The 27,150-nt window shown below is 63.0% G+C and overlaps 1 protein-coding gene across 2 annotated transcripts; it reads right to left on the bottom strand.

Annotated features, from left to right (window-relative positions):
* Positions 1–1,437: 1,437 nt before the first annotated feature.
* On the bottom strand, positions 1,438–26,675 carry SLC28A1 (solute carrier family 28 member 1). 2 transcript variants are annotated; one of them, XM_045824817.1, is made up of 18 exons: positions 26,408–26,675; positions 25,082–25,193; positions 24,169–24,257; positions 22,916–23,007; positions 21,189–21,372; positions 18,885–19,026; positions 18,107–18,220; positions 16,834–16,911; positions 12,191–12,271; positions 10,859–10,939; positions 9,695–9,820; positions 6,906–7,036; positions 5,235–5,403; positions 4,907–5,104; positions 3,361–3,442; positions 2,625–2,723; positions 2,370–2,481; positions 1,438–2,102 (listed from the first exon to the last, which is right to left on the bottom strand). In XM_045824817.1, exons 2-18 carry the CDS (start codon positions 25,175–25,177, stop codon positions 2,030–2,032), a joined length of 1,947 nt encoding a protein of 648 aa, XP_045680773.1. In that variant the 5' UTR covers positions 25,178–25,193; positions 26,408–26,675; the 3' UTR covers positions 1,438–2,029. The 2 variants fall into 2 exon arrangements, with proteins under 2 accessions (XP_045680773.1, XP_045680774.1); XM_045824818.1 differs by lacking the exon at positions 16,834–16,911.
* Between the last annotated feature and the right edge of the window lie 475 nt (positions 26,676–27,150).

Genomic DNA, 27,150 nt, shown 5'->3' with positions numbered 1-27,150 from the left:
TGCAGGGTAATCTTGTCTTGAGAAACTTAAGCTTAGTTACACCTGTAAGACTCTATTTCCAAATAAGTTCACGTTCACAACTACCGGGGGCTAGGACTTGGACAGGTCTTTTGGGGGACGTCATGTGACCCACCGTGACCCTGTATCACATTCAGTCTCCCGCAGTGGCGGACACACTGAGAGACCATGTGACTCAAGTCCACGGGCATTTGCCCAGCACAGTCCCGGGCCCAGCACTGGGCGGCGTGCTGCGAGGGCAGGACCCTGGCCGTGTGCCGAGCGAGCACGGAGCCAGGGAAGGGGGACGGGGGGCTCTCAGGCCGCTCACGGCCCAGCGGTCAGGCCGGGAAGGGGCCAGGGTGCCATCCTGAGAGACAGCCGTGCCGTCCACAGCAGCAGGCTGTCCTGGGACAGCCCAGGGGGAGCGGGGCGGGGGTGGGGGGCCCCGTGGGGGGCTGCAGGGGGCAGGGCAAGGACCTGGCTGTGGGGCATGGGGATCGGGCCAAGGGTGTACCCTGCAGAGCAGAGAGGAGGCACTCGGCCCTGAGGTCAGGGACCCCAGGCCGGCCTGTGGGGCTGGCAAGGAGCAAAGCCACGGTCCAGTAAAACCGAAGTCCACGAGGGAGCAGAGCAGAAGCAGCCCCTGGCTGGCTGGGGCTGAGCAGAGTAAGTGCTGACCAGGCCCCACCACCCCTCTGCCTCAGGCCAGCACTGGCCCCAACGGGGAAGTCCAGCCTGACGGAGCGGGTGAGGGGACAGGGCCCAGGGACCGCAGGGACATCGCAGGTCAGGGCAGCCGGAGCTGCTGGGGAGCTGAGCATGGAGACGGAGCACTGGGGGGGGGTGGCCTCGGGGACAAAGGGAGAGGGTGGGGCGTGCGGCGCGGCGGGCCCCCAGGCAGCACTCCAGGGGCGAAGGCTGGGGCAGGGAGCACACAGCAGAGCCAGACCTGCTGGTCTGAGGGGCCGGGCCGGGGAGGGGGGCGGAGGGAGGGCGGGGGAAGAAGGTGAGGGCAAGGCTGCCGCGGAGCTCCATGACTGCAAGCAGCGCGGCAAAGGCATTAAACACCGGAGCCTGTGGGACTGGACGGCCTGGGTTCAAACCCTCCTCTTCATCTCCCCAGCTGTGTCCCTCTGAGCAAGTTACTTAACCTCTCTGGGCCTCAAGGGCAGGGGGGGGCCCATCCTAGCGCCTGCCTTCACGGGGCTGTTGTGTAGACGCTGAGTTAGAATGTATGAAGCCCCGAGCCCGGTGCCTGGCGCGTGTGCTGTGCGAACGTGGGTGAGTAGCACAGTTGTGTGAAACGCAGCAGTTTCAGCACTAATCAGTATTGTGTCCCCCGGGACCTTCCGCTAACTCCCACCAGGAAGGCTCCCACGGCCCAGTAAGTTTGGGAAACGTCTCCTACCGTGTCCACAAGGAGCTCTGACGTGTCCGTAGTTTTAAAAGAAAAAAACCAAACCCAACTTTATTCAGCGCAGTGTTTTCCCCGCGGACACCACGTGGGACAGTGTTCCACGGGGCGCCAGCTGGGGAAGGGCTGGGGGGTAGGCAGTGGGGGGTCTCTGCAAGTAGCGGGGAGGTCTCCAGGAGAATCCAGGGGCGGGGTAAGCCCCTAGGGCCGGGACAGGAGGGGAGGAGGGGCCGAAACGCCGGGGGCAAGGGGCTGTAAAGGAGGGGAAGGGTCCGTGGGAGAGCCCCGGGGCCGGGCAGGAGGCAGAGAAGACCAGGGTGCTACTGGGTGTGGGGGGGGCGCGGGGAGAAGAGACAGAAGTGATCTTGAGAATTCACATTTACGGGCTGAAACTAGGGCAGCAGCCCGCCGGCGAGGGGTGGGGAGCTCCTTGGTTCACTCACGCCCCCACCCGCTCAGCCTCCGCCCCCTCGCCCCACCGCTCCTTCCCGGGGTGGGCCGTGGTGGGTCTGAACCCTGGGGCCCCCCTAAGGAGAGGCCCCAAGGACAGCGGACCCCGCCGCCTCCTGGGGAGTGGCCGTCTCCGGAAGGCACGTCGTCGGCGCGCTGTCCTCACTAGACGCAGGCCGTGTTGTTGTAAAAGTGACAGCAGTTGCCCAGGGCCCCGGGGCTGAAGCCTGGGCTGGCGCTGGAGAAGAGCGGAGGCTGCAGGCGGAGCGCCGGGGCGGGGCCGTCCCCCCCGGAAACCAGCCCCGTGTCTCCCGTCCGTCCGTCCTTCCTCCCCAGGTTGGGTCCTCAGGCCCCACTTCCTCCTCCTCCCCGGCCACGTGGGCCGCAGCCACGTGGGCCGCAGCCATGGCATTCCCCCCGGCCCTGGCCCTGGTGCCCCAGGCGCCGCCCCCCGCCCCTCCCCCCCTCCCCCCCCCCCCCCCCCCCCCCCCGGCCGGGCCCTCACCTCTGGAAGGCCTCGCGGCAGCACTGGTACACCTCGAAGCTGCTGCTGCTTAAGGTCGTGTTCAGGAGGGCCGTGCAGTTGACCTCGGCCCCCCTGGGCATGTAGAGGACCCCTGTGCGGGGAGAGCCCGTCAGCGAGCCGTGCTGCTCAGCACCCCTCCCCCCACCCCCAGGGACGGCTGCAGAGGCCAGAGCGCCCCTGAGCTCAGCCCCGCGAGGAAGTCCGGCTCTGCCAGGCAGGCAGGCAGGGGCTCACCCGCGACGCACGCGTTCACCAGGGACACGCAGGCGCCCGTGCAGAGTGCCCGCAGGACGATCTGGGAGAAGTCGCTCTTCCGCTGGGGCGCCATGGAGGCTGCGGGGGGACAGCGGGGCTCAGGGCCAGCACGCAGGGGCCTCTCGGCCGGCCCATGCCCTGCACCTCTGGCTGCCTCTGCTGACTCCCTTTCCTTGCCTGACACTGGCTGAGCTTTGGAGGCCAAGGTCACTCCCTCGGCCTGACTCGGGCCGCTAGGTGGCACCCCACTCGTGCCATCAGGGGCGGAGGTCGAACAAGAACCTGAGCCTGGCGTCGGGCGGACCTGGGATTCAACGCAGGCTTAGCCGCTATCTGAGAGACTCAGGCCATCACCTCACTTCTACGAGATTCAGCTCCCCGGCCAGAAAAACGGGGCAGTTCCCCCGCTAGGCAGGGGGAGTGGTTCCTCTGGAGAGCTGAGAGCTGGGCAATGCAGGCCTGCCTGCCCCCTGTGCGTGCGGGAAACGGCGGCCCAGGGCCTCAGGGGGCACCGCACCTCCTGCCCCCCCTGCCCCAGATCCCAGGGCCGGACTCGGCCTGGGCAGCCCCCAGAAGCAGGGAAATCGGGGAGCTCCCCGGCAGCGGGGAGCCTCTGTGGCCACCTCACTCAGACTTTGCCTTAGACGGAGCGGGGAGCCAGGCCTACAGATCCCCGGGAGACGGCGCAGGGCGCTCGGACGCCCCCAGCACTCACTCAGGCCTCCCAGCATGATCCCGATGGAGCTGATGTTGGCGAACCCACAGAGGGCGTAGGTCGTGAGGATTTCCGCTCTCACCTGCAGTGACAGAAGACGAGTGAGGAGGGGCTCCCCTCGGATGGGACGGGAGCACCCCATGCCACCCGGCGCCCTGGACTGAAGATCACCCACTGTCTCTGCGTCTTTGACCTTGGGCGTGCTCGGTGCGGTGCCCCCGCCCAGGCCTCGCACACCCGCCTGGAGAGAAGTCAGTTCAGGCTGCACAATCAGAGCCTCTCCGGCTGTGACTCAGGTCTGCTCCGCGCTACCCAGCTCAGCACTCAGGGGGCCCCTGGGCACGCGGCCCCTTCCCGACACTCTGCAGTCTCGTGCTTCTGTCCCCCCGGGGACCTCTCAGGCGAGAGCTCCCAGGGTGCTGTCATGCTGAGGGTGGGGACCCAGGGACGTGGAGCCCCACCGACTGGGGTTCCGGGCTTGGCCCCCCGGGGAATGATCAGGTTGGGCAAGTCAACGGCCTCTTTGCATTTTCGTGTCCCCGCCTGGAACGTGGGGGCAACGGTGCCGGCCCGGAAGGGCCGTGGCGAGGATGGCGCTGTGTCCGGGGAGCACCGGGCACCCGGGGAGGAGAGGGTGGCAGGGACGGAGGGTGAGCGGTGAGGGGAAATCTGGGTTTTTTACTCCATACAAACTTTTTTTTTAAAGACTACATTCCTTTACAATTAAACAAAATATATAACTTGAAAGACAAAAAAAAATTATTCCTGTTAAAAGTTCCTAGTAACCCCACGAAACACAAATGAAAAGAATGAGCTATTGGTTGCCCATTCAGAGAGCAGGACTTCTTTTTTGAAGAGGCTCCTCCACGCTGTCGGGCGTGTGGGAAAGTCAAGGCTCCCAGGCACAGCTGGAGGGGTGGGGGTGATTTCAGCGGCTGTAGCCCTTTGGGAAAGTCGCTGGCAGCAGCCTCGGGAGGGCCCACGCCATGCGATCCGGTCCCCTCACATCTGGGAACGCTCCCACGGACGTGAGCCGGGAGCAGGCGCAGGTTCTGTGCACCAACCTGTCCCTTTCAGCGTCGAGCACAATCACCCGTTAATGGCCTTACCCTGAAGGGCCGAACAGCAGGGGGCTGCTTACATGCGAAGGGATACAGACATCAAAAATGATGCTTATGTCCGAATAGCAGGTGGGGAAGAACGTATGGATACTAAAACGAACACTATGCAAACTCTCTTTAAAAGAATAGAAGAAAATGCCCCGGCTGGTGTGGCTCAGTGGATTGAGCGTGGGCCTGCGAACCAAAGGGTTGCCAGTTCGATTCCCAGTCCGTTTGATGCCTGGGTTTCGGGCCAGGTCCCCAGTAGGGGGTGCTCAAGAGGCAACCACACACTGATGTTTCTCGCCCTCTCTCTCTCCTTCCCTTCCCCTCCCTCTAAATAAATAAATAAAACGAGAGGCTGAATGTCACCACAGGCCCAGAGAGCGGGGCGGACAGCCGCAGGAGTCATGCCCCGGCCTCAGGGAGGGGACCGGGACACTCACGGAGATCCACTGCTTCTTGCCGTCGACCCACTCCTCCATCCCCGCCAGGCGGCGGTGCTTGTACTGGGAGAGCTCCTGGTAGGCCACGAACTCGTTCAGGACCAGCTTGATCCCCAGCAGCTCAGCCACCACGGGGCAGTCCTCCCAGGCCACGCCCATCAGGAAGACCACAGGCCGCAGGATGTAGGAGCAGAGGAGCTGAGGCACAAGGCGAGAGGAGCTGCTGGGACCTGGGCTGGTTGGGCTCTGCCGGGTGTCCACCCCCCACCCCCCACCCAGTGCTCGGGCCGCCCCCTCCATGGGCTCAGCTGGCCGCCTGGAACTGTACCTGGAAGGTGAGCCCCTGGATGTCCACCAGTTCCCCCAGCCAGGAGAGGGCAGCGTTGATGAAGGCCAGCACCGCCAGGAAGGCGATGAGGTTGGCCGCGATGTTGACCACGACCTTCACGGACATGGCGGCCCCAGTGCTGGCGGCTTCTAAGATGTTCCGGGCATCTCTGTTGTTGGGGCCAAGAGCCATCTTACTGGTCTGTCCCCACCAACAGCAGGGCCCCTCCTCCCACAGGGGGCAGAGAAGAGCCCCGGACAACGTACTTCTGAGTTCAAGGTCCTGCTTTCCCCTCTGACGCCCAGACAAAGAAAGGGGCCGGTCCCAGCCCCAGGATGAGACCCAGACTTCCAGCGCAGGGCGGCTGAGGCAGGAGCCGACCTCCAGGCGTGGCGTTGGCGCACTGGGAAGGAGGCTACTCCGAACCGAGACGTGTCGTAAGTGTAAGTGACACACCAGGCTTGGCAGATTTAGTACGAAATGAAGCCAGTGTCAAAATAAAATTATTATTTTATAAAGTGATTACATTTCCGTTTTTTATATGTTGAAATAATGGTATTTGGAATATATTAGGATAAATGAAATATTTTTTATTGAAATCATCTGTTTCGCCCTGGCTAGTGTGGCTCAGTGGTTGAGCGCTGGCCTGCAAACCAAAGGGTCATCGGTTCAATTCCCAGTCAGGGCACGTGCCCGGGTTGCAGACCAGGTCCCCAGTAGGGGGCGTGCAAGAGGCAACCACACACTGATGTTTCTCTCTTCCTCCTTCCCTTCTCTAAATAAATAAATAAATAAATAAAATCTTTTCAAAAATCATGTGTTTCTTTTTACTTTTTTTAAAAGACAAGTAGAAAATTTAAAATTATAGATGTGGCCCCTGCTGGTGTGGCTCCATGGATTGAGCACTGGCCAGTGAACTGAAAGGTCGCTGGTTCGATTCCCAGCCAGGGCACATGCCTTGGGTTGCAGACCAGGTCCCCAGGAGGGGGGCGTGTGAGAGGCCAACGATTGATCGATCGATGTTTCTCTCACACATCAATATTTCTCTCCCTCTGTTTCTCCCTCCCTTCCCCACTCCCTAAAAATAAATAAATAACATCTTTTAACAAAAAGTTCTAAAAGGATAGGTGTGGCTCGCATCGTGTTTCTCTAGGGCCGCACTGCCCCGGACCCCCAGGAAGACGGGAGGCTCCGGCTGCGGACCGCACCCTGCAGCACGCCCGTCAAAGCGGCACCTTTGCTACATGTTCCATGGCTGCTGTCAAGTCTGTGACGCCGGGACGTTAGGAGGTGAGCGGGGACCCCGAGAGCGCTCGATGTGTGAGCGTGGCATGACACCCTGGCGGCCGGGGCTCCAGGCGGGTGGAGAGGGTGGCACGGAGCCTTCTCACGGCCCCCTCACCACACGCTCCAGCCCACAGCCCCAAGGCCCACGCCTTCTCCAGCCCACCGCTTCCTGCTGGCCCCAGCACGGCAGTCAAGACCTAGGAGCTGGAGGCCGTGCGTGTCTACGCCGAGCCCCAGTGAGAGCAGGGCCAGCAGAGTGGCGGGCCTGGGCTTGGTGGACGGGCAGAGGAAATGGGTGGGGTTCGTTGCCATTCCCGCCTCTGCCCCTGTCCCCCACCTCCCCATCCCCACTGGCCCCTCTGTGGGCGCCCCCGCTGTGCTCACCCAGAGCTCAGTTTCACTCCTTCCTCACTCCTGAACTTGGACTCCTCCACCTCCGGGTAGACCAGCTTGGAGAGGGCCAAAGCACAAGGGGCGGCCATGACGGAGGCAGCAATCAAGGAGGCGGCGTCGATCTGCAACAGTGAGGGAGGGGGTTGCCGAGAGGGGGATGTGTGGGGGCCAGACGGTGTGGCCCAGGGCAGCACCTCTTAGGTAATCTCGGGGCCGGCCCTCCCCCGGCAGGGACCCTCCCCCTCCCTCCGGCCTGGAGGGTACCCCTGGTTTGTCACCTTGAGTCCCAGCAGGGAACACATCCTACCATGGTTCCGTTCCTGGACGCTGTGAGCCCGTCGCGGCCACAGCCTCAAAGGCCCCAGCTGGTCGGTTCCCGCTCCCCAGCCTGCGCAGGCAGGGCTCCCTGGCCCACCGGGTCGGCCCACACCCCACCTCCCCACTGCCGGCTGTCCCCCAAGGCCGAGACAACCCCAGGCGCTGCTGCTGCCGGACCCCTGGTCAGGAATGCATTCTGTCCCAGCGTCCCCAGGCCCCGGGTGAGGGAGGGACACAGGGTGTGAGCTATCCCTTTGAATTTCCAAAAAGATCTCTACTGAGAGAGAAAATGCATCCAGACAACTAGGGGGCATGGAACGGGCCTGCTTCCAAAGGGTGGATTTCTGACCCTCACGTGCCAGAGAAACAACGACCTCGTCTTCCACACCACGCGAAGTGCTTTCTGTCTGTTGTGGCGTCTGATTCTTAGTGCCGTGCGGTGGGCAGGGATCTTGCCCATTTTACAGATGCAGAAACTAAGTGCTAGGTGTGCGCGTGGCCCTGCCCAGGACCCCGCAGGTCTGTCCCAGGGGCTCCCCCTCTGGCACCACTGCCTGGGGTGCGCCCCTGCCCGGCCCGCTCCGTCTCCCCGCCCAGCCTCCGTCCGCAGCTCCAGGAGCACATCTCAGGCCCCTCTCACGGCGGCTCCGGAACCAGCGTGTGGGGAGAGACAGTAGTCAGTCCCTGCAGGTAGTGGAGAGAGCTGGTGCTCGCTTGCCCGAGCGCCTTTGGGAAACCGGTGAAGAGGGAGAAGCGCGTGGCAGCCGCCGTGGACGGACTCGGTCGAGCGGCCCCGGGGCCCTCCAGCCAGAGAGGGGGTCTAGAGCAGCGCTAACTGCCCAGGGCAAATACAACCCGAGCCACGTCTGGGATGCTACAGGTTCCAGTAGCCAATGACAACAATATTGAGAAGCAGCTAACGTGAATTTTAACAGCGCATTTTAACTAACCCCATGGATCCAAAATATTCTCTTTCCACCCATGCAGTCCATGTTAAACGTAGCAATAAGGTGGATTAGTTTTTTTCCACACCGAGTCTCACAGCGGATCTCATTTCAGAACAGCCGCGTTCCCAGCGCCCCCCAGCCGTGGGTGGCCAGCGGCTACTGTGTCGGACAGCGCGAGTCTAGACATACCCCAGATACTAGCGGTAGGAGGGGTGCAGGGCAAGAGGGATCTTCCTGGAGCTCAGGGGCTGGGGCACAGCCGACGGCCACTCGGAGAGGAAGTGCCTTGAGGAGCGAGTGGGAGGCCGGCGGGAGGGTGGGAGGAAGGCAGGGGGGTGGGAGGGCCCCAGGCCGCTGCAGTGGCGGCCAGCAGCCAGGTGGGGGCAGAAGAGAGCTTCTCTGATATATATAGCCAGGTGGTATAGCCTGGGGGCCGCCACACCAACCACCGGCTGGGAACGGAGCCCCACAGCCGCCCCATGGTCCTGGCAGCCTGCGCACACTCCACAGAGCTACTGGGAAGTGCGTGCCCAGGCCCCGTCAGTGGGGGAGGCCCTGCTGCCCCGGGGCTAGGCCTGGGCTTCTGCCTGAGAAAGGCCAAGGAGGCAGGGTGAGCTGGGAGGCAGACTCTGGAAAAGGGACAGAGGTGTTCCGGGATCTTAGTCCCAAGCAACGGCAGCCACATGCTCACAGCAGAAAGAACGCCGTTCTGTAGACCGGCCGTGGGACCTGGAACACGTTTGGGACCGTCGAAGCCCCTAAGTCCCGAAACTAGGACGGCATCCCCTCCCCTAACGCACCACCCTGCAACACGCTTCAGGAACGGTTCCGGAACACCAGACTCCTTCCCCCGCCCGCTGGTGGGGGCGCACCAGCAATAAGGTGGGCCCCCCACCTCAGCCTCAGGGAGACAAGGTGTGAACCAGGGGACTCTACAGTTCTGGAGGCGAGGGGGCGAGGCCAGGGGACAAGGACGAGAGGCCTCCCTGAAAAGTCCCACAGCCGCCTCTCTGCCCAGGGAGCTCCCAGGGGCCTGGAGCTAACCGGTGCCCCCCACGAGTCCCGAGCAAAGGACGGACCGAGGCACAGGCTGGCCTGTCCTCCAGCCCGCCCCTCAGCCACCCCTGAGGAGAGACATGAGAGGGACAGGTGCAATCGGGGGCCAGAGCAGGGGACGGGGGGTCATTCTGTCCTTCCCCGACCTGTGTACGCACAGCACCAGGGACTGTGCGAGGCCAGCCACGGCCCACCTCACTCCCTGCAGGGCTAACCGGCACTTGTGGTACGGCTGCATCTACCCATGCACACCCCTGACTGCTCAACACGGGGCGGGGGGTTCTTGTCTTGTTTTCTATTGTGAGTAAGGATGGAGTTCTGTGCTTTGTGACCCCTGGTGAAACTGTTCCTGCATCCTGATATTCCTAACCGGATCACAGGGACGTTTTAAGACCGATGGACAGATGTTCTCCCAACGGGTGACAGCAGGTGGCACGGCCGTCGGGCGTGTGTTCTTACCCCGAAGGAGATGTAGGCGCCCAGCAGTGAGCCGGCGATGGTGGCGTAGCCCCCGGTCATGACCACGTGGATCTCGGAGAGGGTCATGTCCGCCAGGTAGGGCCGGATGAGCAGAGGGGCCTCGGTCTGCGAACAGGGGAGGCGTCGGGCAGACAGAACAGAGCCGGCCAGGCCGGCACAGGCCCCTGCGGACCTCCCTCCCACCCCACCCCCACCCCGGGGAGGAGGCAGGGGGACCCAGGGGACAAGGAAGCGGGTGGGGTGGGGGCTGTGGTCTGAGCCCTGAGCCTTTCTGCCCCTCAGCGTTGGCGTGGCTCCATGCAAGGACCCCCAGCGCCCCCCTTCCCCGCTCGGCCTGCCAGCGCTCCCGTCAAGTGCCCCCACGTCCAGGCACCCCACTGAGCACCTCATGCCTGTGCTCATAACCTCCTGAGAAAGGAGAGAGCTCCCCCATTTTTCAAGGGAGCAGACAGAGGACAGGAGAGGTTCAGAGATGACCCCTTCTCATGCAAAGGACCCTAAGCAGATGTGACTCCGGCCTGGAGCTTTCAATGCAGCTGGGGGTTGCCAGGAAGGCCAGTGTGTCTTCTGGCGGCTGAAGTGTCGGCCAGGCGGGCCAGGACCGTGGGACGGTCTGGGGAGACCCCTGCTGGCAGGAGGGCCGGGCCTTCTGAGAGCAGTTCAAGACTGAGAGTGCTTTCAGAGCCACATTTACTTGGAAAAACACATTTTCAGAAAGAGGGAGATTTAAAAAAAAAAGAAAAGACAAAATGATGCAGTGGGAAGAACCCTGGTCAGGAAGGAAAAACCGGGATTCTAAGTCCCGGCTTATCCTGTGGGCCCTCAGCCAGTCATCCCCACCCGAGCCTCAGTTGCCTCGTGGACAGAGGGAGAAAGGTGGACCCCGTCGGAGGGCTTGCGCGTCTATCTCTAGGCTGACCAGGGCAGCCGAGGCCCAGAGCGGTCGGAGGCTCTGGACGGACACCGTCCTCCCCAGTAGGACCCAGGCAAAGTGCATCCCCAGCGGGGCGGCGGCCTTGGGGGACCCTGGGGGCAGGTGCACACGGCTCTGCCGCTGCCTGAGGCCGCGCCCCAGGGGCCAGGGCGCCCGGCCTCCCGGGGAGGCCGCCGGTCAGCGTGAGGGCAGCGGGCGGCAGGACCCACCTGGCTCACGAAGATGTTTCCAGCCACGGTCAGGGTCTCGGTGGCCGTGGTGCTCATGGTGACCTGCATCAGCCAGGCAATCTGGAAGGAAGCAGAGGGCTTGGGGGCTGCCGTCCGTGAGGGCCCCAGGGGCAGACAGAGCCAGGGGCGGGGTGACCTTCCAAGTCTTCCCTCCAGCTCCCCACCCGGGTAGGAGCCCCTCACCTACATTTCCCCCAAAAGGTCCCTTCATCTCCCCGTTCCCAACCTCCACCGGTGGGGGTGGGGGAGGGGGAGGATTCCTTGGCCGAGTGTACTGGAGGGTTACTATGGTACACGCACACCTTGGAGGTAACCCACACATATGCGCTCAGGCAAGGCTCTGAAAAGCCCTGCATAGAACTGGTTTACACTGGTCAGCTGCACGAAACCGTCTGACCGTGGGGTCCTTCAGCCAGTGGCATGTATTAACCTGCCACGGAACCAGTTACACACACACACACACGCATGCACGCACACACGCACATGGCTTTGGGAAGCACTGTGTTAGAAAATTCTTCCTTTCCATCAAGGTGAAATCTGTTTCCCTGGAATTCCTCCTCACCGCTGGCACTGCTCAGGCTGCCCTCCCCGCCCCCCATCCCCAGTGTCTGCATGCAGCTGCGTGGCCGGCCTCCACCCCGGCCTTCTCCCCCAGGCCCGGCATCCCCACCTCCCCAGCCCCTCACGGGGGGGCATGGTGTTCGGCCCCGTCGCTCTCCCACAGATGTCTCGGTTCGCCACCGCCCCTCGGTCACACCCATTCCCCAGGTGTGGGCATCACTGCCCCCCGCATGCCACACACGGTGAGCTGTCAACGTGACCACGGGCGGGTTTGGCATTCCTGGCAGCCACGGGACAGCGCAGGTTTATTCTGAGCTCCGACAGGCAAAACCCCGGGACCCTCCGCCGGGCCCTCGGCCGGCTGCTGCGCCCTGGGTTTGCGCGGCAGGTGTGTGCCCAGGAGCACGGGACTCGGCTCGCGCACCAGCTAACGTCCGGCCGACGTGGCGCCCTGCTCCAGTCTCGCAGGATCGCTTGGGTCTGAATGAAAATGACTTTGTTCCCCTAACATTTCTTCCCAAGGCAGCCTCAGTGCTGCAAACTACGCCTTGGATTTGGGCGCCCTTTCTCCTTAGTATCAGGGCAAGACACACTGTGGAAAGACGTCTGGTTAGCTGTGGGCTGGGGAAAGCGCGGACTGTGGGCGCCGGGAGCACAGCATTCTGGGAGAGCGGGGGCCCCGGGAGCCCAGGGAGCGGGAGTCTCCAGGTGCGCTCGGGCCTCAGCGGCGGCGCTGGCGCCGGGACTCACCTTCATGATCACCCACTGCATGAGGCCCACGTAGTAGAGGACCGACATGACGCAGCTGAAGAAAACGATGATGGGCAGGACCTGCCGGGGGAAGAGCAGAGGCCGGGGGTGAGACGCAGGCAGGGGGCAGGGGGTAGGGGGCCGGGCCTCGGAGACACTGGACGGCCCACTCCGACCCCAGCCTCGCGGCCCTGCGGCCTGACAGAAGCAGCTCGGAAGCCACTGCATGGAACGACATCTGTGGCCTTGCACAACTTCTCTCCCACGCACCGCCTGGCCTCCGAGTGGCGCCCCGACCCAGGGCCGCCTCGCTGCCGGCTGGCGTGCAGCGCCACCCCCGCCCCCGCCCCCGCACAGGCGACGCCGCGACGAAGGGGGGTTCTCGAGACCCGACGGATGGCCGCACCGCGGAGCGGTCGAGTCAGGACGCAAGAAAGAGGCGGCCCTCGCTTGGGGGGGGCGCCTGGAGTGAGGTCCAGGAGGGGCCGTCCAGCGGGAAAGGGGCGGTGCCCGTGGGCGGGGATGCAACAGCGCAGGAAGGAGCTGCGAGTGGAGAGGGAGCCGCGTGCCCTGGGGGTCGGGGCGGGAGGGAGACTCGCTGGGCACCCCACTCTCCCCATTGTTCTGTTGGAGCGCGTCCTCCGCTCCGGGGTTAACCGTGGGGTGTACGGCGCGTTCGCAGTGAGTCCCGAGGGGTCGGGGCGCATTCCTACGCTAAGACGTGGCGTGGGGAAGCCAGGGCGTCCGGCCACCGGACGGACCCTGGGTCTGGACGCCCCGACAGACAGCACGCGTCGTCGCTGGCGTGTGCTGGGACGGCGGACGTACGTCCACTTTCTCCGCTGCTCCTCTGACCTGCAGCCGGCGGGCCCTGTTCAGAGCAGGGAGAGGGGGCAGAGACGGGACAGGTGCGGGGCACGCCCGTCCGCTCGGTGTTGAGCCCGCCGGGTCTGAGATGCCCGAGGACACCCCAGTCGGAGAGCCGGTCAGAGCCACGAGTCCAGCCAGGGCCCCGGGGCCGTGGTCACGAGAGGGGCCGAGGGCGGGGAGAGGGGCAGGGAGGAGACAGAGGCGGAGCAGGGACAGGAGGGCAGCTTTTCCGGAAGGCAGGTGGGTCCGCCGGGCCAGAGGCATCAGAGAGCGTTAGGAAAACAAGGACTGAGACGGACCCTTGGCCCCTGGTGATGCAGCAGCCCCTGGCGGCCTGGGGGAGAGATTGTCACACAAAGAGTGGGGACGGGGTGGCCGGGCGGCCCCGAACCCAGGAGGCGGGGGACAGGCAGGCAGAGGCAGTGAGAGCTCGGTGCAGACGCTGGGCCGTGTGGGAGGAAGAGGGGCCCGAAGAGGGGCCCGCGGGGAGGGAAGGCGGGGGGCTGTGTTTGCTTTTCAGCGGAGGGATCCGCAGCAGCCGACTCAGGCTCTCGTTCAAGACGCACAGGGATGGCGGCGCAGGGGGCCGCCCCGCGCAGCGCCCCCCTGGGGATGAGAGACAAGACCAGGGGGTGGGTTTCCTCTCCTTCCCAGGCGAGGGAGGGCTCCTCTGGACCTGCTGCACTCGACATCTGTCACCCGCTTCCCCGCGGGGCAGAGGGGGGAGGGGTGTCACCTGACAGGGAACGCGGGCACTGGCTGGAGAAAGCCTCTCCTGTCCCGTGACTGCCCCTGACTGCCCGGTGCCGGACACGCCCCCCCCACCACGAGGGCTGCTGACGTCACTCTGCCGTCCCCGGGAGGGAAACGCATCGGAGGTCACGTACTGTCTAGACGGCCTGTCCAATCTGTCATGCGAGGGGACCGCTCTGCAGGCTGGCAGGGCGGCCAGGGAGGCCGGGGCGGCCGGGGCCAGGAGGGACGGTGCCCAGGGCCTGGGACCCGGCTGCAGAATTAGACCTCCTCCAGGCAGCGGCCAGGAGACCTTTTCTGTCTGTGAGGTGGGGCTGGCTCTCCTGGGAGAGGGAAGCGGTGTTTTGGACTAAATGGTGGCTGTCCAGGCAGGGAAGATAAACGGAACGGAAGAGAGGGAGCCCCGATTTTCCAAGGTGGAAGGCTTAATCCTAAAGAATGTCCCTGAGGCTGGTCTCCCAGCCAGGAAACCTCACTCCCCACATGGGGCCCCCGAGGCTGTGGGATGTCGGCTACCTGTCCAAGGTCACACACCTGCAAAGACGCAGCGGACGCCCTGTCCACCAAGCAGGTCGCCAAGCCCCTGCCCTGACCCCGGGGAGCTCTGCTCTGTGCTCGCGTGGAGGCCTAATTTCTTGGTCCCCTCCACGGGGAGCCTGCCCCGGCGGGCCCTGACTGCCGCTGGATGGAAACTCAGAGCCGGCTGCCCCTGCTGGTACCAACGCTCACCCACAGCTCGAGGGAGACTGCCAGCGCCCCTCAGCCGCTGGGTCTCCGAGTGTGGTCCCTGGGCCGGCAGGATCACCTGAGAACCCGCCCCCAGGGTCTCAGATTCAGTTTGCCTGAGGTGGGCCTGGGAATTCGGCCTTTCCAGAGGCTGCCGGTGCTGCTGGTCCCGACATCACCCTCTGAGAGCCCCGCCCTCCGAACGGAGGCCGCGCCCTCACCAGGAAACAGGTCGGGTTCCAAAGGCAGGAGGAAACCCCCTCAGACAAGGCCCGCCCTTCCTCCCCCTGGAGGGTGCTGAGCCAGGCCCTCCGTGACCTCCCCCAAGGCCGTCTGGGGGAACCCTCACATCCCCAGCCCCAAGGCCCAAGCGCTGCAGACCGCCCGCACGGTCACCAGCCCCAGGCAACAGAGAACCACAAAGCCCCAAAGCCTAGCAGGTTCCTTGGAGGCCACGGCCGCAATACCACCACCACCACCACCACTACCACGACGGGAAAGCGGCTGCGCTGGACACGCCGCCCCTCTGCCCAGAGCGACCTCGCTGCCCGGCCCCTCTGCTTGTCCCCGCCTGTCCAAGTCCCCTGGAGACCTCCCTGCAGGGGCCGCGCTCTCACCGGCCACCCTGGGTCAGTCGTCCCATCTCCCCCTCTGTCACCCTGACTCGGTCTCCGTGTGTTTCCCACTCCCCCCCCCAAAACAGTGCCAAGGTGACCAGTGACCCCCTAATTACTAAATCCAATGGGACCTTTCAGTCGTCATCTTACTTTTTTTGTCCCTATCTTACTTGATTTTTTTTTGCAGAATTTGGCACGGTTGACCAATGGGGATTGTAGGGGCTGCATCAGGCAGATGTCCCGAAACCCTCGGGAGAAGAGAACACATCGTTTCCCCCTTGGGGTTCCTGGGGGAGACCGCGTGGGCAGCAGTGCTGAGCCTAGGAAGTGGTGGCGGGGGGGCGTGGCGAGCAGCGGAGGCCAGAGTGTCCGGGAACGAGTGAGCGACCCAGTGCTCCAGGTCAGCCAGACCCGGGAAGAACGCGGGGGCCTGGCAGGGGGCGGGGGGAGCGGTCATGTGGGTGGAAAGTTACCAGAGGGACATGTGGCCAAGGTGGAGTGACTAATCAAAACGATCCAGCTGGGAGGTGGCTGCCACGGCAACCGGGCTGGACTGCAGGCCCCCGGGAGGTGGGGGTGGCTGGAGAAGCCTCCAGCTGGGGCTCTGCTTCTGGGAGGGGTGCTGAGCTGCACTGTGGCCAGCAGGAAGCCGCTGGGGCTCTGCAAACCCGAGGAGCCCAGAGAAGGCATCCCTGGGGCTGACAGAGGCCGCAGGCCTTGGACTAGGTCCACGTGGTTCATGGAAAGAACGGAAAGAAGGCTTCTGAGTCTTCTGTTCAACTCAGCACAACAGAGCCGCTCCCACACCGAGGACGAGCCCCAGTCCTGGCGAGTGTGCGTGTGTGTGTGTGTGTGAGTGTGCACACGTGTTTGTGTGAGAGGGTGCACGACACAGAGAAGGGTGCTGTGAATGCAACTCTGTGGTGAGTGCATCTCTTGAGGAAGGAATTCCGTGGCCACGAAGCATCTCCCCCGCCCCCCACCTTTGCTCGGAAAGCCCCGGCGCACCCGAGGACCAGGGTTCACCCATGGGACAGGGCCTCCCGGGGGCCAGGACGAGGTTTAGTGCGCGACAGCTGAGGCTGATTACCGATAAGCCCGCCTCCCTCAGCTTCTCTCTCTTGACGGAACGGCCAAACTCAAAATCTGCAGCACCCATTCACATGGTTTGAACGCGTCACTGCTGTCACTAGGGATGCTCTTTGGGAGGGGAGGGGGCGAGATGCCACTGACTCAGACGATGAGGGGGACAGGTTACTTGACCGGGAACCCCGTGACCCAGCTCCAGGCCCGGCTGCGCCCGAACTCCCTGGGCTCGGAGTGGCCGTCTGCAGTGCACAGGGCTGACCCGACACCGCCGGGCATCCTCGTAGCCTGATGGGCCATGAACTTGTGGTTCTACGGCGCGGTTGGGGGGAGGTGCAAGTAGCGGGTGGGCGCGCCTTCTTCCGGAAAGGCAGAAAAGAGGAGGGATGCAGCTAACATCGGCGAAAACATACCGCCCGGCCTTGCAGTCCCACGGCCAGGGCCCCTCCCAGGGCCTGGGCTTAAGCTCCCGTCCTTAGCTTCTGTGGTTCCCTCGCCCCCTCACCCCAGGCCTGGCCCGCACAGCTTGCTCGGACCCCCCACTAGCCTGGCAACAGCGAGAAAAGCCTTGTGGCGCGAGAGTCAGCTGACCTGAAAGGCAAAGACCCTCTTGATCAGAACTTCCCCGAACACAAATTTGGAGCCGGACTCGGTGTAGCTCAGGAACGTCTGAAAGAAGCAAAACGCAACAGTGGAGGGAGGCCACGAAGGAAGGGGGACAGAAACAGGCAGGAGGGGGGCCGGAGGGGCCTCCGCGGGCGCCCCCACCGCGCTGGGGCGGTGGGGGGGAGGGACACCCAGGCGCAGGACCTCCGGCCCCGGGGGGCGGGCTGGGGAGAGCAGGCTGGCCTCACAGAAGCGGGCAGACCGCGTGGCCGTGGCCCCCTCCCCTCCTAGCCGCGTTCTCCAGAAGGCACACCCTTCCGATAAATCTTACAGAAAAACTCCGAGATGAGAGTTGTTTGGATAAGAAAGAAACACCCAAGGGAGCAAGACACTGAGAGGCGACAAGGCCTGTGCCTGCCGCCAGCTCCCTCCCTCCCTCCCAAGGGCACAGACCCCGCCTTGTCCCTGCCCCCATCCCAGGCTGGGCGGGGGTGCTCAGTGTCCGAATCTGGCCGCCCTTCTACGGGAGACCGACTTAGGTCCCACACTTGCGTGGTGACCGCAGGGACCAGTCCCTTCTCCTGTCTGTAAAACAGGGGGTGTGACCGGAGGAGCGACCCTGTCTTCGACACCCCCATAGCCACACGGGTGGGGAGCCTGGACAGACAGGCGGGAGGGTTCCCTCCAGAGCCAACAGGGCCCTGCATGATGAGAGGGGTGGGCCGGGGAGCACCGCTCGGCTCCGGTAATCCACACTTTCAAGTGAATCACGCTGCTTGCGCAACGACGGGCGTGAACTTAAGGACTTAGAAACAGCTGGGTTGGTGGGACTGTCGTGGTGGGTGTGTCTACCGCAATAAAACAACGGAGTTACGCAAGTGCGGCTTCAACCGACTGAGCACAAACACACACACGCACCAAGGAAATCACTTGTAATTGTTTAAGCACTTGCAGCTACGGTGAGGGCCACGTCACTGATGAATGCGGAGAGCCCCATGCCCAGGAGCCCTGAGAAGCCCCCTGAGCTGAGGCCTCTGAGGGGACTGCGGTCCGGCAGGGGCGCTGGGCCCGAGGGGAGCCGCAGTCGCAGGGCCCAGCCCCCAGCTGCGCCCCCCTCCCCCTCCCCCGTTGTTTGGGGCCCACCACCCACCAGCCATCCCGGTCCCAATCCCCCAATCCCTCACCGCCCACCTTCCCCCCAGCACAGTGGCAGAACGGCAACCCCAGACGACCGGGGCAGCCGGCCCTGTGAACGCACCTGGATCTGCTGGCCCAGCCACTGGAACGCCATGAATCCAGGCTCCGTTCTGATGACGAGGAGTCCAAGTACAAACTGTAGCCCGAGGCCCCAGGACACGGCCCTCCAAGATACCTGCCGCCAACACAGGAAGGTCCTGGTGAGCTCAGTTCCTGGGGGGACCCACGGGGACAGGGTGGGGCGAGAGCGGAGGGCAGGGGCTGCTCTGAGGGGCTTTGGTGTGCCTGTAGGGTGGGGCTGGGCCTAGCCAGAGGTCTGCACCTACTGGGAGTGGTCACTTCCTCCCTGGAGCTCGTAACAGGCCACGCTCTTGGCAGCAATGAGCCTGGGGCAGGGGGCAGGGGGCAGGGGTGGGCAAGGGCTGGCTGAGGACCCAGGTAAGAACCCACTGCCTTGAGCACGCTGTGGCACTGGGTCCTGGGTCGTCACTGGGTGGGCGGAGTTGTGGCCTTGGGGTCTGCCCGAGCCCTTCCGCCACATCCCTCCTCCATAGGCAGGGTCCCCAGCTGTCCTGACCCCACTCTGTCCACGCCCCTGCTCCAGCAGAGGGGAGCTGGACCCGTTTCAGCATCTAATGATTCCTCAGTGGCGGTGCCTCAGGGGTTCGATTCCAGACTCAGGGGTGCCTCGGGGCGCCTGCAGGCTTGGCTGCAGCCTGGGGGGAGGTGTCAGCCACACTGTGAAGCCAGGAGGGGTCCTCACACTGGGGTGGTTGCCAAGGAGACAGAGGGAGAGAAGGGGCTGCGGCCCGCTCTAGGCCTGACAACCACGCACTGACCGAGCGATGGTGCTTTGAACAGGCGAAGAGGATGCCCACGAACACGCAGATTCCCGCGAAGGACACCAGCTGCTCGGGCCGCTGGGAGGTGTCCAGAATTAGCCACAGGACCAGGCCCAGGAGAGCGGCGGCGGCCAGACCCCTGCGGGGGAAGGGCAGAGAGACATCGTCCTCAGCATCAGCCCCACCCCACACCACAGCCCCTTTGGCCCCGGGAAAGCACAGGCGGGGTTGGTGGGAGGAGAGACAGCTGTGTGACTTCCGGCAAATGACCTGGCCTCTCTCAGCCTGACCTCCTCACTGAGAAAAGGCAGCTGAAGACTCCCCATTTCTCAGGGTTGGGAGAGGACTAAACCAGAGGGTGCGTGTACGGAGCTTAGCGCCTCGCCCGCCTCCTTGTCCCCAGGCGACAACGGATCTATTTTCTGTTACCAGGTGAGTCTTTGTTTTCTGGAATTCTATACAGACAGAATCATACAGCACACATTTTTTTTTTTTTGCCTGACTTCCTGGACTCAGCGTAATGGTTTTAAGATTCGTCTATGTTTCTGCATTTATCGATCCCTCCTTCTTTTTTCTTGCTGAGTAGTATTCCAGTCGTCTGTGAATGGACTTTTAGGTTGTTTCCGGTTTGGGGCTACTATAGACAAAGCAGCTGTGCACATCTGCACGTTCACATGCGAGTCTCCGCAGGGATAGACGTGCCTCATTTCTCTGCAGTAAATGCGACAAGCCGGATGGGTGAGTCGCAGGGCAGGTCTAACTTTTTAGGAGACTGCCGCACTGTTTCCCGAAGTGACTGCACAGTTTCGCCTTCCCAGCAGCTGTATGTAAGAGTTCCAGTGCCTCCACATCTTTGCCAACACTTGTTATGCTCAAGCTTTCCAGCCTTAGCCATTCTAGTGGGAAGACGGTTGTATCTCTTTGGGCTTTAATTTGCATTCCCTAGTGACGAAGGGTGTTGAGCACCTTCTCTTTTGTTTACTTACACTTACATATCTCTTTTGGTTAAATGTCCACGTACGTCTTCTGCCTATGGATATCCCGTTATTCTAGCAGATTTTGTTGAGATGATCATTATTTCCCCACTGAATTGCCTTAGCACCCGTGTCAAAAATCAATTATCCATATATATGTGGGCCTGTTTCTCCACTCTTCATTCTCTCCCACTGACCCATTTGTCTGTTCTGATGCCGGGAGCGTGCTGTCTCGATGACTGCAGCTCCGCAACAAGCCCGAAAGACAGGCGGTGCGGGTCCATCAGCTCTGCCCCCCTTTCCCGGAGTCGTTCTGGCCAGTCTGGGCTCTTTGCACTTCTGCTCGATCCATGATGTTTAGACTTCCGCCCCCAAAGCCTACAGCTATAATTTCGATTGAGATATTATCAGAATCTGTAGATTAATTTGAGGAGAACCGATATGCTGACAATACTGGTCTTTTGATTCACGAACGTGGCAGTCTGCTCCATTCGGACGAAGTCTTCTTTCGTTTCTCTCACAACGTTGTGTGGTTTTCCATGCCCAGGTTTGTGGGTCTTTTGTCAGGTTTACCCTTGAGTGTTTCATATGTTGTGCTATTCTAAACAGTATTTATAGTTTAAACTTACGATTGCTGTGAGCATATGGAAATGCAATCGTTTTTTGTGTGTTGATCTTGTTCCCTGCGGCCCGGTCCAACTCCCTCGTTAGTTCTCCACGAATCCTCCGTGCCTCCCGCTGTCCAGGAGTAAAGGTAGCTTTACCTCCTCCTTTCCAATCCACGCATCTTTGAACTTCTCTTTCTCACCTCAGTGCACAAGCCAGGCCCTCTAGCGCAATGTTCGCTAACAGTGGTGACGAGGAACGTTCTTTCACCATGACGCCTGGCCCCCAGCCCGGCCTGCTGACTCGGACTCCACTCCGGGGCGGTCTGTGGGAGGGACCGATAGGGGCCCTCCCTGCTGGGACGGGCTGGGGTCTCAGCACTCGGGAGACTACGGAGTCCTGTTCTCTGCTGTCCCAGTGACCGCGGCGAATGGGGCGGAGAACCAGACGGAAACTGGCGAATCTCCACAAAGACTGCCGCCGCCACCTGGGAAGCTACCCAGCAACACCTGTCCTGGCGCTTCCACAAGGCAAGTGGGGTGGGACAGGGTCCCCGGGGCACGGGGACTGTCTGCTGGGGAAGACGGAGGCCCCCCTAGCTCGGCCCTGGCTGTGACCCCAGAGCTGTGACCTCAGAGGCCTTCGGGCCACGCGCCCCACTCCTCCCCCCTCCCCCCAGCCCACCCACGCCACCCCGCCTGGGGGCCGTGAGCTCACTCACCTCTTAAACCAGAGGTTCAGGCGGGGATTCTCCAGAGGCCTGACGCACCTCAGCAGCCTCGGCCCCAGCAGCCTCTTCCCCAGGCTGTGGGCCAGGAAGACCAGGACCACACAGGTGACAACAAACAGGCCCAGGGCCCTCTGGAAATCCAGGATGCAGGCAGTCAGCAGGAAGGCAGCGAACGCTGGGGGGAGGGCACAGGGACAGAGAAGGGGTCCGTGATGGAGACGCCAGCCTCCGCAGGCCCCTGCAGCTCTCAGGTCACCCTCGGGCTCCGCCTGCTCCGCCCGGGACTTACGGGACAGGAGTGTCACCCGGCCCCTCTGAGCCTCAGCTCCCTCACCCGGAGATGAGGACAGCCGCCCCTCCCGTGTTGGGGGGCCGTGATGGAGTGGACGGGATATGAACGAAAAGGCTCTGCAGAGCGCCCAGTGCGGGCGAAACTTGAGGGGGTGCGTGAGGAGGCAGCGAGACGGCATGGACTTGGTGAGCCTCAGAGGCATGCCCTGTCTGTCCCAGAGTTCGCTGGGTCCCGCAGAGGACCGAGTGCACATGTGTGACCAGGTCCCATTCTGAAATAGTAACCAGGGACCATTTTCTTCCTGGAGCCCCCTCCCCCACTTTGTCCTTCTCCCCTTCCAGGAGCTAAGCCAGCCTGTGCCACGCCTCAAGACGGGAGTGAGGTAGTGCACCGCGGAGGGGAAATGGCTCTGCCTGGCTTATGACTTCCAAAGCCGGGGCTCCGGGGCGAACAGAGAGGACCTACTGCCTTTCCATTGGATAAAAAATGTGGGAGGAAACAACGTTCGTGTAAGCCCGCCCCCGCCCCCTCTGCGGCCGGATGAGCTGGAGGACACCAGCGGGAGGGTCCCCACTTGGCCCCCTCCCACCTTCATGCGCTCTCCCTTCTGTGTCCCCTTCGATCTCAAGTGCGTCAGAGAGACTGCACGTTGTTATTCTCAGAAGCACTTTTCTCAGTCTGCTGAGATCTTGCTACCAGATGTGTCCTCTGTTTGGCTGAAATAAATTGTTATAAAAGTTCTCCCTGGCTGGCGTAGCTCAGTGGATTGAGCGCGGGCTGCAAACCACAGCAACGCAGGTTCGATTCCCAGTCAGGGCACATGCCTGGGTTGCAGGCCAGGTCCCCAGCAACTGCACATTGATGTTTCTCCCTCTCTCTATCTCCCTCCCTTCCCTCTCTAAAAATAAAGAAAGAAAATCTTTAAAAAAAAAAGTTCTCTACAGGTTTGGCCCTCCTTGCGTTGACACAATGCCAGCCCTTTCCCGTCCGTCCAGCCTCGCCCTCCGGGACCCCTATCACCCTCCAGCCACACCAGACTGTTGGCCAGCACCCTGCCCACGCCCTGCCCACGCCCTGCCCACACCCTGCCCGCTTTCATCTTTGCTCCTGGGGCTCCTCTGCATGGAGCGCCTTCTCACTCCTTATCAACCTTCTTCTCCACCTAACTAACTCCTGCTCAGCCTGGGAGACTCATATGTCACCTCCTCCTGGAAGTCCTCCCAGATCACCGCTACCCCTTCTTGGTGCTCTCAGACGGCTTGCTGCTGCACTATGCGGCACCAGCTGTTGCCCTCTCCCTTACTGGTCATGGTGCCCTGGGAACAAGGCCTGGTCCGCCTCAGTTCTGACGACGCTGCCCTGAGACACGGATGGCCGGGGTGGAGGGGGCTGCAACGGGGGGTGGGGTGGGAGGGGCTGGGCTCACCAGTGCAGAGCAGGCCTATGCCGATCCATCGAAACAGCTGTGCGTGCTCCCTGTAGAAGTCCCTCGCTCTCAGGACTGGCCGCAGTCTCCTCCTGGGGAGAAGAGACCAGAGGGTCCGGGAGCGGCCTCCAGACCCCCGTCCCTGTGGGGATCCTCACTGCCTCCAGGCGGAAGCCGCCCAGTAAAAGGGCAACATGGGGAGAGCCAGGCGCTGGCCTAGACACCCCACGGGGCTGAAGAGCAACCCCAGCTCGCAGCAAACAGAGGGAAGGCCCCGGCCACCCATGCCTTCCTGCCGCTCGGTGCCTCTGCCCGACAGGCACACGGCCTGCCGGCTGCCTCCCCGCCCCGTCCCATTGCCTCCTGTCCGCAGAGCGAGGCAGGGAGGCTCCCAGCCCTGCAATCACTCTCCCCTGGAGCCCGGGACACTTGTCCCCAGGAGGACGCGTGGACAGCCTGCCCCGCACCCAGCAGCGGTGGCCCCCCCGCCCCCCAGGCCCCCTGACAGTGCCCATTCTCGCCTGGTCTCTGGGTCACTGGCTTATCCCCGCCATGATGGCTGGACTCTGAACAGCCTCTGGGGTCCCCCAGGCTGTCCCCCGGGCAGGAGATGCCCGGGCAGAGCTCATCAGGCGGCAGTTTCCAGGGCCCTCTCCTCCCTCCCCCCTGCCCCCTCCCCAGCGCATCTTCCTCACTCTGCCCCCACCCCCAGGCGGGCGGATGGAATCCACCCCCTGCCCCCAGCCCTCCATGATCCCCTCAACCCAGGACTGGCCGGCGAGGACCCCAGTGGGCCTAGGCACTGGGGGGCCGAGTCCAGGCTCCGACCTGCTGCTGTGTGACCTGGGCCCACCCCTCTCCCTCTCTGGGCTTCGGCCTTCTCGTGCGAAAACAGGGGCCCGGCCATGTCCAGGGGTTTTCAGGGGAGGCCTCCGTGTTCCCCAAAGCGCCCGGAGGGGTGTGTGACAGAAGGCGAATGGGGGGGTTGAGGGGAGGGCCAGTCTGGTTTGGGGACCCCACCCAACGCCAGCCAGAGCCGCCCCGCAGCCATTCTGGGGCTTCCCGTGGGGTTTCACTCTGGCCGCTGCTGCTTCGAACGAAGCAGGTCGGGGGCCCCTGGCCCCGCTCACCGGAGGGAGAGGCCAGCGGGGCGCACTCACTGGCGGAAGCGCAGTTTCTCCTTCCGCAGCCCCCTGCTCCCCGGGGTGCCCCTTCCCCAAGCCGGCCCACGTCCCCCCCTGGGGACCACCTACCATCCTGAGCGGGCCTTCTGGCCGGCCGCGCTCCCGCTGTTCCTGCCGACCGCGGGGCTCGCGTCGCTGCCGGGGGTCCGGCCTTCCTCCTAAAGCCACCGGAGAGCGACCACAGTGAGTCTGCTGCCCCAGGTGGGAACCAGAGCGCCCCCCTCCTGCAACCCCCGAGCGGGGAGAGGCCCTGGCTGCCAGCCCACAGGCAGCGCGGAGCAGGCGGCGGTGGGGCCTGGGCTCTCGCACGGGAAGTGACTAGGGGGCGACTTAGATTCTGCAGAGCACACACTCAGCGCCTGCTTCCTGCCGGGCTCGGGGCTGCACACCCCCCCCACCCGCCCTCCAGGAGTGCCTGGTCAGCCCGAGGGCTCGGCTGTGCCTGCGCTGGGGCCGCCTGGCCACGCGGCCCCGGACACCAGTGGCCCCAGTTGTGTTCTGACCTGCAGGTCACAAGCTGAGAGGCGCCCCCCGGGCTGTGCAGTGCGGTGAAGGGGGGCGGGTGTTCTCAGGGGGTGTCCTCTCTGGCTCCAGGAGCTCCGGGTGACGGGGCCCCCTGGCCATGCCAGAGCAAGGACACGCTCACCAGCTCCGCAGAGTCTGAGACTTCTACAGAGACCCCACCCTGCCCCCCATATAGCTGGTTTCTCCTCATCCTTTAAATCACAGCTCACACGGCTCATCCCGGCTGAGGCCGTCACGGCCCTTTCAGACCAGCGGGCCGGGGGCGGCTGTGCTGGCACATTGTGGGTTCAGTGGGTGACGTAAGGGGCTGCCCTGTGCTGAGGAGACCAACACACGGAGGGGAGGGGATGCCGGCCCCAATCGGCTAAGCGAACAGGGGAGAGTGGACTGAAGGAAATGGGGGAACAAAGACCCCTCCCACTACAGGGCCGAGATGGGGGTGGGGAAGGACACAGACCAGGCCTTGTAAGACCTCAGCCGCCACGTTGTCCGGACCACTGGACGCAGATGTGAGAGCGACGGACTCTTGGGGTCTTGGTGTGTTGTCCTCCATGAGGCAGACCTCTCAGCTGAAAGACAAAGTCGGGGCCCACCGCTGAAAAGGGGGGGTGGCCAGGCAGGACCCCGGGAGGGGCCTGGAGAAGGGAGAGGGCTGGCCGGGGGCGAGCAGGGGGTCCAGACACCCGGCACAGCTTTTATGACCCCGGAGTTCAACCCGCACCACGTCTGGGGACCCGGGAGGGACTCCCCAGGGACAGGGGGAGGCGTCCCTTCCTGCATCACTGCTGAGCCCGTGGGAGGCAAGTTCTCATGAATCTGTGAGGCCAGGAAGAAACGGGACAATTCTGCCCACTACACAGGCACGGGCAGGACCGAACTCTGTACGGCAGGGATGTGTACCTGACACAGGTATATTGTCCTGAAGGGGGGACCTGGCTTTCAATGCTCTCCACAACACTGTGGCTTAACACCATCGCCCTTAAATGACATCCTCACTGCATTGTAGTGTCCCACCTCTGAAAGGTGAGACACTACGTCCTGAAGACTTCACTCCAGCCCCTGGGTCCAGCTGTACCTGAAGCTAGCCCTAGCCCCCGGCTTTTCAATTCCAAGAGCCAAGTTTGTGGTGGTGGTGGTGAATAAGAGCCCCAAGGCCCCGTCCCTCTCCGCTCCTGTCCCCTCTCTTTTTCTTCCCGGAGGGGAGTGACCTACGCTGTCCGAACCCCAGCCGGGGGAAGCTCCCAGGCCCAGAGGTGTGCACTGCTGTGTGTGCACAAGGGCGGGAGCCCCGCTCCCCACACGCACACAGAGGCACCACTGAACGGCGCCTCCGCCTGCTCACGTATTTGCAGTCAACAGGCCGCTCTCTGGGCCCTCAGGAAGCGTGAGTTTCCGTGAAGACAATCTGCCTCCAGCCCGGCTGCCCTTTGGTCTGCCTTGGCATTTCAGTGGAACTTGCTGGGCAGAGTTCAGAGTTGGAATAGGCTGGGCTGCCCAGGCAGCTCCGTCGGAGCCCAGGCGGGGACCCCAGCCTCTCTCGGGGCAGAGGGGGACAGGGCACCTGGGCCCCACTCTGGCCTGGGCCAGTGAGCTCTCCTACGCTCTTACTTAATCTGCCTTCCTCCTCTCCGATGCCCCCCTCTTCACTGTCCCCTGCTCCCAAACATCCCCACCCCTTCCGGGAAGCCCACCCTGACGGTCCTCCCCTTTCCCACAGCCCTCCTGCGCGGCCTCCTTTCCCCTGCCATCAGAGCCACCCAGGTGCTCAGACCACTCGCCTCACCTCGTTCCCAGTCTGCCTTTCCCACCGAGTCTGTGTTCCTGTGCTCGAAGACGACGGAAGCAGCGCAGCCGCCGCAGAGAGTCAAAGCACCAGCTACCGTCCTGCACACGAGACGAAATCACACAGCTTGCCTTCTTGTTCCATTTCCCTCCGTAACTGACGCCTGAGCCACCTCGCGCAAGGTCCAGCGCTTGGCGTCTCGGTTCTCAAACGCACAGGACTGCTATCTCTTAAACACACACACACACACACACACACACACACACACATGCACGCGCGCGCACGCTTCCTGGAAGCAGGGCGTGGCGCCGCCCACAGATGTTCGCTGTTTAGACAGAGCAGAAAGTGACGGGTGCAGGGGGCGGGTGCTGCCGCTTCTGAAAAACTTTCTGTCTGCCATTCCGATGACCCCCTCAGCACACGCGCTTTGCTAAAACATCGAGACGTCATGGACAGACACAAAACACAGGACGTTACAAACCCCTGGAATCTGAACTTGCTGGAGACGACCGCCACGGAGTTTGTGGTGTTTCTGTCCAGATGTTTGTTTGTTTGTTTTTTTTTTCTTCCCTTAAGTGAATACTGTTTAATGCTGTTCATTTTACAGAAGGGGCTTGGAGTGTACCAGCTTTTTCATAATTGGCTTCCTTGGGCAGGGATCCGGACCTTGCCACCCTCACTCCGCGGAGGGGCAGAAGGAGACGGAAACCGTTTGTGTGTGTGTGTGTGTGTGTGTGTGTGTG

This window comes from Phyllostomus hastatus, unplaced genomic scaffold, assembly GCF_019186645.2.
Source record: "Phyllostomus hastatus isolate PE091 unplaced genomic scaffold, TTU_PhHast_1.1 phas_scaffold_555, whole genome shotgun sequence".
NCBI lineage: Eukaryota > Metazoa > Chordata > Mammalia > Chiroptera > Phyllostomidae > Phyllostomus > Phyllostomus hastatus.
This window is presented reverse-complemented; position numbering and strand designations above follow the sequence as displayed.